The 15,236-nt window shown below is 40.1% G+C and overlaps 1 protein-coding gene across 1 annotated transcript; it reads right to left on the minus strand.

The window, feature by feature from the left end:
- Nucleotides 1–1,779: 1,779 nt before the first annotated feature.
- On the minus strand, nt 1,780–8,560 carry LOC102798030 (E-selectin-like). The gene is made up of 15 exons (XM_087836714.1): nt 8,489–8,560; nt 8,312–8,384; nt 7,783–8,187; nt 7,037–7,141; nt 6,756–6,947; nt 6,415–6,600; nt 6,117–6,305; nt 5,847–6,032; nt 5,528–5,734; nt 5,223–5,402; nt 4,057–4,242; nt 3,738–3,944; nt 3,433–3,612; nt 3,234–3,363; nt 1,780–3,055 (listed from the first exon to the last, which is right to left on the minus strand). The coding sequence occupies exons 1-15, from the start codon at nt 8,549–8,551 to the stop codon at nt 3,010–3,012; spliced, it is 2,535 nt and encodes an 844-aa protein (XP_087692840.1). The 5' UTR covers nt 8,552–8,560; the 3' UTR covers nt 1,780–3,009.
- Nucleotides 8,561–15,236: the final 6,676 nt, after the last annotated feature.

The raw sequence follows: 15,236 nt of genomic DNA on the forward strand, positions 1-15,236 counted from the left end.
GCCCTCTGGCCATTTTGTTTGCCATACCTGTGCAGGCTTGCACGCCTTTGCGTCTTGTATGAGCATTGTTGTTTTCATGTTCAGACTGCTTGTAGGGGAGAGCTGCCTTTTGCTTTGACACCCTGTTTTCTCCTGTTTATGTGTTGTTAGGTAGGTTATGGTTATAGGTTGTATATTTTGTTTCTTTGGAGTTAGGTAAGTTTCTTTTATTTCTACATCAGGTATGTTTTGTTTGTTATGTTGGCCTTGGCTCTCCCTGACGTTACACCTCAGTCTGGACCCAAATCCCATCACCAGTGTTAAATAAACCTACTAAAATTACCATCTTGGCTCCTCCTTCTCTATCCACCTTTATGTTCGTCCCTCCAACCCCCTAGACTAGCCAGGGGACGTAACATCATGATGTAGTGACCTGAAATGGTTTTCACTTCACAGGTGTGTCTCGTCAGGGTTCATTTGTGGAATCTCTTGCCTTCTTAATGGGGTTTGGACCATCAGTTGTCTTGTGCAGAAGTCAGGTTGGTCCACAGCTGACAGCTCTATTTGAAAAGTCGGAATTCTTATTATGACAAGAACCAATCAGCTAATGAAGAGAAATGACAGTCCATCATTATTTTAAGAACTGGAGGTCAGTCAGTCATTTGAATATGTCCCCAAGTGCAGTCGCAAACAGTGTGACACAGACAACAACATTTGCGCACAGACCAAATGGCTTATATCAGACTATTTATCTATCTAAAGTAAAAATCATCGAAGAGTGCATGACTTTAGGATGCTTTGAGCAATAGCCAGATCAAGTCCATATGAATTATGTAATTAAGTAATGCACTGAATTACTTTTCAGAAGAGAAACAAATAATATATAATACATTACTGTTTTTTGAGTAATGACCCCCAACACCGGTTGGTCCATGTGTGTCACGGTACCGGGTTATTCATGGGTTTTGGTTATGCTTGTGTTATATTTTTAGTCCTAGGATTTTGGTCTCGGGGTCTAGTCTGCGTCTTTGTGATTTTCTCGTGTTTCCTGTTTTACTTTGAAAGTCTGCGTCCTATATCAGCGTATCTAGTTTTGCGTCCCCTTGTCTCGTCATGTCTTGTTAGTCCCAGCTGTGGTTCCCTCCTGTTTCCCATTCTCTCATTACTCCCTTGTATATTTAAGCCCTGTGTTTTCCGTTCCCTTTTCTTGTGTTGTACCACTTCCATGTGCTTTGTTTCCTTGCACCTAGTTTCTAGCGTTCTAGTTTCCTAGTGTTTATGTTCCTTGTCCTTAGTTTCTAGTTTTCTGCTTTTGGATTTTGTTTCTAGTATGTTTTTGCTACAGCGCAATAAAGCTTCCTGTTTGAGTTCATCCTTTCGTGTCTGTGAGTCCTGTATTTGGGTCCTACATCCTACCTGCCACACAACATAACCTGCCAATGTGTTGTTATTTCAAGTCTAAGTTCAACTTTTATTCGTGGGGTTTCTGATGAATACAGTCAAGAAATACAAGAAAGAATATCTCTGTGGTAGGATGGAGACTAGGTAGTAATTCTTCTTTTAGTTTTGGATCACCGCCATGACTGTGGATGTGGCACCACTGTCTGGCCTGGGTTCAGTTCATTGTTTTGATAGAGTAATAACATGTTTCGAACTGAGTTGTCTCAGCCAAGCAACGACCTGGAAACATTCAGAACAGCTGTTAATGTAATAATAATTATTGTCCTAATCTTTCCCCAGCAGCCACACATTTTGCTAGTGTTGACATTAAAACCCACCAAAGATAAGGATCAGTGTCCAATTCATCTTTAATTAGCAATATGCTGTATGAACAAGGAATTAAAAAATAAAATAGGTAACAAAATGTTCTCTGGATGATTTTTTTTAAATCAATTCTTCTTAGTTTTGCATGTATACCACAACATTTCCAAACATCTAAGGCTACGTTCACACTGCAGGTCTTGATGCTCAATTCAGATTTTTTTGTCTGCTCGTTCACACTACAAATAAAATGCGACAGCAAACGCGCTCTAGTGTGAACGCTCAAAGCGGCCGCATGCGCAAAAGAAGACGTCACACACAACGCGCTCTGTTTAGACCCAGAGCAAACAGTATTGTTTGACTGATGGACCTTAATATAAAGACTTCGGACTTCACGTTTCCCAATTTTTGCTTTAAGTTATTTTGTTATTTACATAATAATGTAGATAACCTAATAATGATCCTTATTGCTGTTTTAGAGGAGCGGTGCTTCAAAGGATAGTTGCAGATTTCTGTCAGAATCTGCAGATTATACAGTACAAATAAAATGTTCACGTTTCTCCAACGTTGTCTTCCCAACAGTTTCACCGGATGGCCAGGAAGCGTACAGGATGTCTTCTCCGGCGCTGATAATTGGCGTCTGTCTTGTGTCAGTGACGTAAAAGACGGATTTAATGCGACTTGACCATCAAACAGCAGTCGCTTTCTGAAACATCAGATATGTATCGGATTCAGTACCACATACGAAAGTGACCCAGATCGGATTTGAAAATATCGGATTTGTGCCGTTCACACTGTCACACCATGATCGGATATGGGTCGCATAGGGTCAAAAAAACCGGATTTGATGCGCTTTCGCCTGCAGTGTGAACGTAGCCTAAGACTGAAAATATAACATATCCGTTTTAAAGTGTAATGGTAACTTAGCAAAACACAACGTTATACACACAAGAATCACACGATGCTATATAATATTTACAAAAACATGGATAATGCCACCGTCCCAGCATTTGCATTAAGTTGTAGAACAATATGTTCAATTTAAAACTCCCTTTTGGAGGAAATATATGTCGGCACATTTTGTTTGAAAAATTCAGCCAAATCAAACCTATAATATAATCTGCAAATGTCACATCCACTCACTGGGTTTACTTATTTTATACTCCTTTTAAATGAGTATATATGATTCATATTTTCACATTGCTGTTTTGAAACATATACTGTCTGTAGTTGTCTACAAAGAACAGAAGTGTCTTCTACATCAGGCTGTCACTGCGTTTTGTAGCTCTGTAGAGGAGCCTCTGTGTCAGAGTTGCTGTAATAAAAGAGAGAAGAATATGAGCAACTAAATTCAACAAACTTAAAAAACAGTTTTGAAAAGAGGTGAAACCGAACCTGCTGAGTTCATACATAACTGATTTGTTCTTCGGTTTTTTCAAAGTCAACATATTCAGAAACACAGCAGAGAACAAAGAGGTGAATCCTTCTCTAACCTGCTCAGCTCATATGCGTCAGCTTTCTTCTTCATTTTTTTCAAGAGCCACATAACCATAGACACACCAGAGAACAGGGCAGTAGCCCCTGCTGCCACACCAGCGGTAATTGCAGCCACTAGAGCAGGAGCTGTGGAAACATTGTGACATATGAATAATGTGTTTTCTTTTCCCCTTTGATGTGTTGTTTCTTCTTTACCTTGACAGGTGGGTTTCTCTGCAGTCCAGTTGCCATGACGATCACATGTCAGCAGCTCAGGTCCTTCTAATGAGTAGCCTTGGTCACAGGTGAAGGAGCACTGAGAGTTGTAAACTGACTCAGTGCTGGAACAATTGATGTGACCATTTTCAGGAGCCTCAAGCAACAAACATGTAACAGCTGTTGTAAAAGAAAGGAAGATATTGCATATTAAAAAAGTGATCTCACCTGTGCTCGTAAGATTCTGAACATGCAAATGAAGTTGTGAACAACAAGTAATCCAGGTAAAATGGGTTCACATGTACCTGTGCAGGTTGGTGATCTGGAGGTCCATTGGCCTGGATGTGTACACTCCATGCTGTGTGCACCTTGCAGCTCATGTCCTTCATCACATGTAAAATGACAAACCATGCCAAGTGGATGGGGTGTGTCATGACTAAGAGATGAAGACAGAGAAGGGCTGCAGCTGATCTGACCATTTGTTGGGACCTCTGGAGCAGGACATCCTTTTGCTACAAAAGGGAAAAGAGGAAAATATTATTAATATGTCAGGACATAATCAATCAAAAAAAATCTTGAGTAACACTGTTTGTAGTAAATATTGATATAATTAGTCTTTCAGACCTTTGCATGTAGGTATGTTTTTATTCCACTGTCCGTCCTCAGAACACTTGATGGTGTTTGCTCCCTGCAGTTCAAAACCTTCTTCACAGCTGAAGCTGCAGGTGGAGTTTGGTCGCAGTTCAATCACAGATTCACTGCACTGCATGATGAGGGGAGCTTCTCTCTCTGAATTCTGGCAAAGGATGGCTGACACAGAAAAATGTGTATTTTATTGAACGTGTCCTCGTGATATATCAGAATCAGACTACTTTAATAATCCCCAAGGAAATTACGTGGGTTACAGTTGCTCCAAGACAGTAACAGTAACAGACTAAACGATTTAAGTAATACAATATGTTACAGAGTTTACAAATTTAAGAAATAGCATTAATAAATACAATCACTGAATTATAGATATGAAGAATATTACAGGGGTGGAATATATATAACTGACATTTGACTCTAACCTGTAAACTTTGTCTTTTGCTATTTTATTTCCTATTTTACTGAGCATGTGCAAAAAGAGTGCAGCTTTTGCAGTTTCACAGTGTATTAGATGGAAGAGTTGTACAGGGAGATGGCCACAGGCAGGAATGATTTCCTGTGTCGTTCAGTGTAGTCTTTGGTAATCTCAGTCTCTCACTGAATGTGCTCCGGTGACTAACCAGCACGTCATGGAGTGGGGGAAAGGTATTATTCAGCATTGTCCTTATCTTGGACAACATCCGCCTCTCAGACACCACCCTGAGGGAGTCCAGCTCCATCCTCACAACATTACTGACCTTGCAGATCAGTTTTTTTAGTAAGTTGGCATCTGCAACCCTCAACCTGCTGCCCCAGCATGCAACAGCATAGAGGACGGCAGTGACCACAACAGTCTCATAGTAAGTTCTAAACATTGTCCGACAGATGTTGAAAGACCTCCGACCCCCCAGAAAATAGAGACAACTCTGGCCCTTCCTGTAAAGTGTAGTAGTGTTTTAACCTAGTCCAGTTTATTGTGTAAGTGTACTCCAAGGTATTAATAGTTCTCCACAATGTCCACATTATATAGAAAATGGGTGGGTTATAAAGAGGGAGCTATACAAACATTATGAAATATGACTAAAGTGAACATTTTGAAGTAAAAAGTGTGTAAGTGTGCATTTAAAGTTCTTGTTCTATTTGATTCACATTTATTGGTTTACCTTGACAGGTGGGTTTCTCTGCAGTCCAGTTGCCATGACGATCACATGTCAGCAGCTCAGGTCCTTGTAATGAGTAGCCTTGGTCACAGGTGAAGGAGCACTGAGAGTTGTAAACTGACTCAGTGCTGGAGCAACTGATGTGACCGTTTTCAGGAGCCTCAAGCAACAAACATGTAACAGCTGTTGTAAAGGACAGGAAGATATTGCATATTAAAAAGGTGATCTCACCTGTGCTCTTAAGATTCTGAACATGCAAATGAAGTTGTGAACAGCAAGTAATCCAAGTAAAATGGGTTCACATGTACCTGTGCACGTTGGTGATCTGGAGGTCCATTGGCCTGGATGTGTACACTCCATGCTGTGTGCACCTTGCAGCTCATGTCCTTCATCACATGTAAAATGACAAACCATGCCAAGTGGATGGGGTGTGTCATGACTAAGAGATGAAGACAGAGAAGGGCTGCAGCTGATCTGACCATTTGTTGGCACCTCTGGAGCAGGACATCCTTTTGCTACAAAAGAGAAAAGAGGAAAATATTATTAACATGTTTTGACATAATCAATCAAAAAAAAACTTGAGTAACACTGTTTGTAGTAAATATTGATATAATTAGTCTTTCAGACCTTTGCATGTAGGTATGTTTTTATTCCACTGTCCGTCCTCAGAACACTTGATGGTGTTTGCTCCCTGCAGTTCAAAACCTTCTTCACAGCTGAAGCTGCAGGTGGAGTTTGGTCGCAGTTCAGTCACAGATTCACTGCACTGCATGATGAGGGGAGCTTCTCTCTCTGGATTCTGGCAAAGGATGGCTGACACAGAAAAATGTGTATTTTATTGAACGTGTCCTCGTGATATAGAAGATGGGTGGGTTCTACTTTCCGTGTTCCTCTTACCTTCACAGTGAGGAATCTGCTGATTCCATGTACCTCCTGATGTGCAGGTCACTCTACTGGCTCCCACTAAATGGTAACCTTGGTCACAGCTGAAGCTGCAGCTGTTTTTGTAGCTGAACCTCATATCAGCATCTTCTCCACAGCTGACAAAGCCATTTGTCAAGTTTTGCAGAGCAGGGCACTGAACAGCTACAAAAGAGAGAGGCAACAGAAGGAGTTAAATTAAAGCTTTTATTTTAATCATCCTGCAAATAACAAAAACGACACAATGATGAAAGGTAAAAACATGTGGCCGTACCAACACAGTATGGCTGGGATCCATTCCAGTTTCCTGATGATTCACATTGCAGAGATGGAGATCCAGACAGTACATAACCTTCATCACAGGTAAAAGTACAGGTGGACTGATAGCTGAATGAGCCCAGAGGATCGGAGCATTTCATGGATCCATGTGTAGGCTCTGACATCTTCTCACACTGAATCACTGTAGACAACAGAGGGGGAAAGCATTACGCCATGACTCCATCACTGTGTAGGAAATAATAACAATCAATAAAATATAGCATCTCAGAATTTTAGTAGCTACTGGTTAATGTCTCATCTCTTCATTTATCTTGTTACTGCAGATTTCCAACTCACATTCACACAAAGGTGGCTTTTCTGACCATTTTCCTGAGGAAGTACACCTTAGAGGAGTCTGCACACTCAGCTTGTATCCTTCCTCACAGGAATATTGACACAAGGAGTCATAGGAGAAACTGCCATACTTGTGAGAGCAATTGACATGTCCTTTATCTGGAACAATCACCTCACCTTTGTTACACTGCACAGCTGAAAACAAATAAAACACACAGTTAGATATCAAATCCTTTACATGACTTAAAATATGATTTAATCTAGGCGGTCATTTTTTTTCATACCTTGGTCACACTTGTCTCCAAAAAACCCTTCAAAGCAATCACATTTGTGGCTGTTGATGGTTTCAACACACTCTCCGTGCAAACAGGAGTCATTCTTACAAGCCGCTGCAGAAAGCAAATGTACTTTCATAAGTCTTCTTAATTATACTCAGAGTAAGTATCTCAGTGCTGCTGAGTCTTTGATTTTATTTATTTTTTGCTGTGTTTTACTTGCATCTATTTCAAAGAGTGAGTGTAAACACAAAAAATATTTTATTTTAAATGCTGGAATATGCAGAAAATAGGTTTAAATGTTAAACAAATTTCTTCAAGTCAAACATGTTTGCATATAAATACATTTTTGCTTGATGCAATGTGCAGAAAGTTAAAAGATTAAAACGAATAAAACAAATTTTAAAAAGAGCCTTTCCATTTGATGACATTTTATATGATGGATTCTGCATAAACAATAGAAATGGGCTGAAAGGTCTATTGTTGTATTACCTATTCAGGTTGTAACTAAGTAACTAATTACTTTTGAAAATAAGTAACCAGTAAAGTAATGGGATTACTTTTTTGGAGACTTAATCATTAATTAGTTACTAATTACTTTTTCAAGTAACTTGACCAACACCGATTATACTACAAGAACATGTCAAATAAATAATTGCAAAGCTTTTAGATCAGTGAGGTTATGAACAAGAATATCAAACATGAAGCAGCTAAAACAAGCTGCTCTAGTATGTTAGTCCCAAACTGTTGCTCACCTGTGTAGCACAGAGCAGTCTTTGATTTTGTACATCTCTCATCATTCCACTTGCTTGGTTCTTTATCTCTTTTAATGTACATCTCCACACAGTCCTCACTGATTTTTGCATTTCTGTCACTCTTGCTGTTGTTCGGTTCTCCTTCTGCCCAGTTGGTTGCTTCCTCTGTCAGAGGCTTGTTGGTTCCTACCCAGGTCCAGACGTAATTAATCTTACGGATTCCAATCCAGTAGTAGCCATTTTTCTTGGGCAGCCAGTTGTTAAGATGCTCGATCTCTTCCTGGTTCTGGATGGCCACCATGTCTGTGTAGTGCTCCTGGCACCAGCTTCGTGCATTTTCCCATGTCATTGTGTTGTTTGAATAGAAATAAGACCAGGACTCTACACTAGTCCACATGCACAGCACTAAGGATAGAGAACAGGGATATTTATTAGATGCAAATATAGTAAAAACTTTTTTTGATTTTTTACAAATTATTTGTAAAAGTTTTTAATTAACTAAAGGTGTGGTTGCATTAAATTTACATACTTAAGCAAATAAAGGCAAAGTTGATCCACGAGCTCTTATATCCATGGGTCTGAATTATTCCAAAGCAGGAATTCTGTAAACATATATTTTAAAAAAAGTTCATTAAATTAAAGCTGAATTGATTTTTACTGAAATCTGCCCTAAAAAGAACAATATTTAAATTGATACCCCACTCACCATGTCAAATGATACGCCTGATAGCCTACAGTAGATGTTTGACTCTGTGGGTTTCAGCCTCATATGTAGGGATGAAAGTATTCTGAGTGTTATGCACTGGATTTGCTGCTTTTATGTTCTTCTCTTGTATCGTCCAGGAAACCTGGAGGATATCAGTTGAATTCCCCCCACCCCCTCCAATACTGTCCAGTATTTCGTCATTCCACAGAAGGCTTTAAAAACATTTCCTGTTTAAAACGTTTGTGCCGTCTTACTCAATCAGCTCATAGTGTTCATCAGTCTGTAACTCACAGGTTGAGTTGATAACAGACAACAACCTTAGCTGAGTGATATTTTCATAAAATTGTGTAAAAATTGCAATATTCTTCACAGTTGATAGATTTGCATTTTTAGTTGCTCTGGTGAAGACAAAACAACTCACTGAACATTTTGTAAAATTATTTAAATGTACAGCAAAGACTGTGTGAAAGGGTGGAGTAGCTCAGGACAAACGCCTCATTTCAACACTGACCTTACTTTGGTAAGTTTCTTTCCCTGGAGAAAAAAACAAAGAAGTTGATTTCTTTTGAGGTATATTGCAATAAGATTTCATTTTATTTATTTTATTTCTTCAACACATAATTGAGAAAGTAACTGACTTTGTCAGATGATGGTAGAGAAGCTGTTTAGAGTCTGAAGAAAAAAGAGAGAGGAAAAAAAGTACACTCATACATGTCGATGTGACTACTACTGCTAAGGAGCATGGCCTCAGACTTTGATGCTCACTCTCATTGTTTAACAATTGGATGTGAACTTCTCCAGCCCAAGCTGGAGGAAACCAACAGGGCCACACCAACCACAAAAAGCAGAGATGAAATTCTGAGGATGGGATGAACCCTTAAGTCTGCACCGAGAAATTCTGTCCAGAAAAATTATGAATCAAAAACAAAGGGGACAAAGGGTAGCCCTGGCAGAGCACTCATGCCCAACGTCCATCAATAGTGAGTCCAACTTATTACTGGCAATTGTGCACTCACTGAATGCCTTATATCTAATTACCTTACTAAATAAAAATGATAAAAGGCTGCATAACCTCAGAGCATCTAAGTGGCTAGAAAAGAATTCAATGCAAAATCCAGATCGAAAGGTAACTAATGTATAGTGGCTGTGCAGAAACGCTGCTGAGTGTGGTTCTTGAACATGGAAGGACACTTTCATTAGAGTTTTGTAAAGTTTGTAACATATTATTTAATTTAGTTAAGTCTGTTACTGTTATTATCTTGTAACCATATCATTTCCTCAGGGATTAATAAGTGTTCTGATTCTGATTAAAATAATAAAACAAACTGTGATTTTTCCATATGTTCACACAAAGGTTCCAAGGACATCTTTGAGGCTGACTCTAATGTCTATAAAAATACAATACCAGCAACCAGCAACCATCCACTGAGTCGGTAGTAAGCTAAAAACATATGAAGTACAAAGCATTTAAAAGGACATTATTAACACACACACACACACACACACACATATATATATATATCTTCTGCTTATCCTTTTAGGGTCCCTTGGGGGAGGGCTGGGGCCTATCCCACCTATCTTAGGGCCACTATTTGCACTCACATTCACAACTATGGGAAATTTCGTTTCCATTTAACCGATCCCCACTAACTGCATGTCGCAGTACCCACACATGAACACGGACAGACCGTGCAAACTCTACAAAGAAAGATCCCGGCCTGATGGTGGAATTTAACTCAGGATCAGTGCAACAGTGCTAACCACCACACCACGTTGGCATAGTATTAACAACCAGTGTTGGTCAAGTTACTTGAAAAAAGTAATCAGTAACTAATTACCAATTACTTCCCCAAAAAAGTAATCCTGTTTCTTTACTGATTACTTATTTTCAAAAGTAATTAATTACTTAGTTACTTAGTTACTTTTTAAAAACACGATTTACAACCTGAATAGGTGATAAAGCGATAGATCTTTCAGCCCAATTCTACTTTTTCTGCATAATCCATCATACAAAATGTAATCAAATGAAAAAGTCTCTTTTTAAAACTTGTTTTATTAGTTTTAATCTTTTAACTTTATCCATCAAGCAAAAATTTAATTATCTGCAACATTCTCTAACTGGAAGAAATTAGTTTAATATTTAAACCTATTTTCTGCACATTCCAGCACATAAAATAAAATATTTTGTGTGTTTACACTCAGTCTTTCAAATAGATGCAAGTAAAACACAGCAGAAAATAAATAAAGTCAAAGACTCAGCGGTCCTGTTGCTCTATTTTCACCTGTAAAGCAGGAGTTGCGTAGGCGGAGGTTTACCCTGGTGCAGGTGTGCCACAGCGGTCAGTGGAAGAATCCGCGAGTTTCCCTGTGAATTTCCCATTACCGTAGCTACTCGCTGCTTGTTTGGAAGTTTAGGGGTTTTTTCGCTGTAAAAAGAAGTTTTCTTCCCACGCACAACGGACACTAATGTTTTTGTCACTTTTTATGGAATCAAACTCAAAGTAAGGTCAGTACTTCCACGCTTTAAACGCTGCACGCTCATACTCTCTCTGCACTCGATATATGATCCATTGTTGATCTGCACACAGCTGTTGTCACGAACGTCGCACTCGCTTACGTCACTGTCATGAGACATTCTCGCAAAAAAAATCACGGTTTTAGTAACGCAGTAACGCAGCGTTCCTACGGGAAAGTAACGGTAATCTAATTACCGTTTTTGCAAAAGTAATCCCTTTACTCTTTACATGAAAAAAGTAATCAGATTACAGTAACACGTTACAAGTAACGCGTTACTGCCCATCTCTGTTAACAACATATTAAACAAAAGCTTTAACTTACTGATATTTAAAACAGCATCCAGAGCATGTTTGAATCTACCTGTTACCACTGCACTGTAATTAATATAAGTAACTGTACAACTGTTCTAAATAAGACTTGTTGTTTATAGTTGTGTATCACATGATGGACTGGCTTCTTCAGGCAGCCTGTGAAGAACATGAAAAAAAAGAAAGCTCTCAGCATTTTCTTTTTTGTTCATTCTTTGAATTTTTTTTTTTTAAACTGCTAGGTTGGCAAAGGCTGTGTGGAAGGGTGGGGCAGCTTAAGACAAACACATAATTTCAACACTGACCTTACTTGGGTAAGTTTCTTCCTCGTGAGAAACAAACAGAGATATTATCACTTTTGAGGGGTGTTGCAATGAGATTTCATATGCTCTCTTACTTCTATAACATATACTTGAGAAAACCTGAGTATGTTTATGTTTTATGTAGCAAAAACAGATGCAGCAGAAGGTAAAACTAGCTCCACACTCGACTGCAGCTAATAGAGTCTGTTTATAGTCTAAGGGGAAAAAAACAAATAAAAAAACCCAACATGCAGTGACAGTAGCATGACACTAGTATTGCTGATCGTAATAACTTAGAATGAAGAAAAAACACGATCCATAAGTTCAATTGTCAGCCTTCATATTTAACGTGCTTTCCAACAACATTTTACAAACATTTAAAGAATGAATCCCGGCTTATAGATTCGTGTCTGATATCGTGTACCTTCAGTGATTGCTTCTCTTCCTGGCTTCAGATTCTTGGACCCTTCCTGTTCCCTGCTTTTTGGAAGATTTAGCGCGAGCTGAGAGCGTGACCGGAGTGTGAGGAACGGCTGAGACCCCGCGAGCGTGGAGCACCTGTCCTGACTTTGAATGGCAGCTCTTTGCCGATTTCAATACTAAACTGCTCACATGTTTGGCGCCTTTCTCCCTCAAAACCACGTTCACAGTTATATTGTTGATAGTCTCCTGGCATCTCCCATCTTCACATGATGTTGCATTACACTGGGTTTTAAGAAAAAGCTCACCAATAAAAGGTCACTTAATTCAATTCAATTCATCTCCATCCATCTTCATCCGCTTTATCCGGGGCCGGGTCGCGGGGGCAGCAGCCTAAGCAAAGAGGCCCAGACCTCCCTCTCCCCAGCCACCTCCTCCAGCTCATCCGGGGGAACACCAAGGCGTTCCCAGGCCAGCCGAGAGATATAATCTCTCCAGCGTGTCCTGGGTCTGCCCTGGGCCTCCTCCCGGTGGGACATGCCTGGAACACCTCACCCAGGAGGTGCCCAGGAGGCATCCTTGTCAGATGCCCAAACCACCTCAGCTGGCTCCTTTCGATGTGGAGCAGCAGCGGCTCTACTCTGAGCCCCTCCCGGATGGCCGAACTTCTCACCCTATCTCTAAGGGAGAGGCCAGCCACCCTTCGGAGGAAGCTCATTTCCGCCGCTTGTATCCGCGATCTCGTCCTTTCGGTCACTACCCACAGCTCGTGGCCATAGGTGAGGGTAGGAACGTAGATCGACCGGTAAACTGAGAGCTTCGCTTTTACACTCAGCTCCCTCTTCACCACAACGGACCAGTGCAGCGTCTGCATTACTGCAGCTGCAGCCCCAATCCGTCTGTCGATCTCCGGCTCCCTTCTCCCATCACTCGCGAACAAGACCCCGAGATACTTGAACTCCTCCACTTGGGGCAGGACCTCATCCCCGACCCGGAGTGGGCACTCCACCCTTTTCCAGCTGAGAACCATGGCCTCAGATTTGGAGGTGCTGATCCTCATTCCCGCTGCTTCACACTCGGCTGCGAACCGCTCCAGTGCGAGCTGGAGGCCCTCACCCGATGAAGCCAACAGAACCACATCATCCGCAAAGATCAGAGATGAGATCCTGAGGCCACCAAAGCGAAAGCCCTCCGCCACTTGGCTGCGCCTAGAAATCCTGTCCATAAAAATTATGAACAGAACCGGTGACAAAGGGCAGCCCTGGCGGAGCCCATCACCCACCGGGAACGAGTCCGACTTATTGCCGGCAATGCGAACCAAGCTCTGGCAATAAGTCGGACAATTCAATTCAATTCAATTTTATTTATATAGCGCCAAATCACAACAAAAGTCGCCTCAAGGTGCTTCATAGATACAGAGAAAAACCCAACAATCATATGACCCCCTATGAGTAAGCACTTTGGCGACAGTGGGAAGGAAAAACTCCCTTTTAACAGGAAGAAACCTCCGACAGAACCAGGCTCAGGGAGGGGCGGGGCCATCTGCTGTGATTGGTTGGGGTGAGAGAAGGAAGACAGGATAAAGACATGCTGTGGAAGAGAGACAGAGATTAATAACAGATATGATTCAATGCAGAGAGGTCTGTTAACACATAGTGAGTGAGAAAGGTGACTGGAAAGGAAAAACTCAATGCATCATGGGAATCCCCGGCAGCCTACGTCTATTGCAGCATAACTAAGGGAGGATTCAGGGTCACCTGGTCCAGCCCTAACTATATGCTTTAGCAAAAAGGAAAGTTTGAAGCCTAATCTTAAAAGTAGAGATAGTGTCTGTCTCCTGAATCCAAACTGGAAGCTGGTTCCACAGAAGAGGGGCCTGAAAACTGAAGGCTCTGCCTCCCATTCTACTTTTAAATACTCTAGGAACAACAAGTAGGCCTGCAGAGCGAGAGCGAAGTGCTCTAATAGGGTGATATGGTACTACAAGGTCATTAAGATAAGATGGGGCCTGATTATTTAAGACCTTGTATGTGAGGAGCAGGATTTTGAATTCTGGATTTAACAGGAAGCCAAAACAGGAGAAATCTGCTCTCTCTTTCTAGTCCCTGTCAGGACTCTTGCTGCAGCATTTTGGATTAGCTGAAGGCTTTTCAGGGAGTTTTTAGGACTTCCTGATAATAATGAATTACAGTCGTCCAGCCTGGAAGTAATAAATGCATGAACTAGTTTTTCAGCATCACTCTGAGACAGGATATTTCTAACTTTAGAGATGTTGCGCAAATGGAAGAAAGCATATATACATATTTGTTTAATATGTGCGTTGAAGGACATATCCTGGTCACTTATCACTTCAAAACTCACACAGGTTCTTGTTTTTCTTAGTACAGATGACTGTGTCTTTTTCCTTGATGACTGATATAAAATCATTCGTTTTAAGATAAGATTTATTGAGTTTATCCCATCAAATTTACTTTGGGAAATTGCTCTGTCACAATAGTTAAACACAAAAATAAAAATGGTGGAATGGTGTATAGATCAGTAAAATAAGATATAAACAAATATACAATCATATAAAAAAAACTTAATGAAATAAATAACAGAATGAATATTTTACAAGGTAAAACTACTAATCTATGGAACAAAAATTTTTATACACTTCTATCATTCAACTTCCTCCTATTTTTCCTGGGTTAGTGTACATCTCCACACACATATCTGTAGAGTGGATATTATTTGATTCATACAGGGCCCTTGAATTGTTACTGATAGTTAAGACTAACAGTACTTCTCATAAGTAACAATGAAGATCATGATGAAAAGGACTGAATAAGAAAATCCTGACTTATTTTTATAATAACACCATAAAATGCTCTGTGAAAAAACACAAGCTGCTGCTTCAGTTAAACATTTGCTTTTCTAATCAACTCGAATATAAACAAAAAAGGTGTTACAGCAGTAAAATAAGTGTGCGTTTTAAACACAATTAAAAATCAGTGTCAGGCTTTTGTAAGTTTCCCTTTTTTTTATCATACAATAAGTGGATGTTGATAACAATACACGGCACATGTTGTCACCTTCAGCCTTATGTAAGATATTAGGTCCTTTTCCTGCACCACTAAAGTGCACAGATAACAATCAGTTTATTAAAACAAACAATGAGCAAATGGGGAAATGAAACACACAGGAAAACAGTTCTTCCTT

This window comes from Neolamprologus brichardi, chromosome 23 (genome assembly GCF_056152115.1).
Source record: "Neolamprologus brichardi isolate AB-2024 chromosome 23, ASM5615211v1, whole genome shotgun sequence".
Lineage (NCBI taxonomy): Eukaryota > Metazoa > Chordata > Actinopteri > Cichliformes > Cichlidae > Neolamprologus > Neolamprologus brichardi.

What these genes read in the sequence shown, in the direction of transcription:
- LOC102798030 (XM_087836714.1), bottom strand. Translation starts at nt 8,551, where the DNA reads ATGAGGCTGAAACCCACAGAGTCAAACATCTACTGTAGGCTATCAGGC. An exon ending in CAGGCGTATCATTTGACATG is followed by an intron (nt 8,385 to 8,488) that starts GTGAGTGGGGTA and finishes ATATGTTTACAG; the next exon opens with AATTCCTGCTTTGGAATAAT. An exon ending in AAAGCCACCTTTGTGTGAAT is followed by an intron (nt 6,601 to 6,755) that starts GTGAGTTGGAAA and finishes TGTTGTCTACAG; the next exon opens with TGATTCAGTGTGAGAAGATG.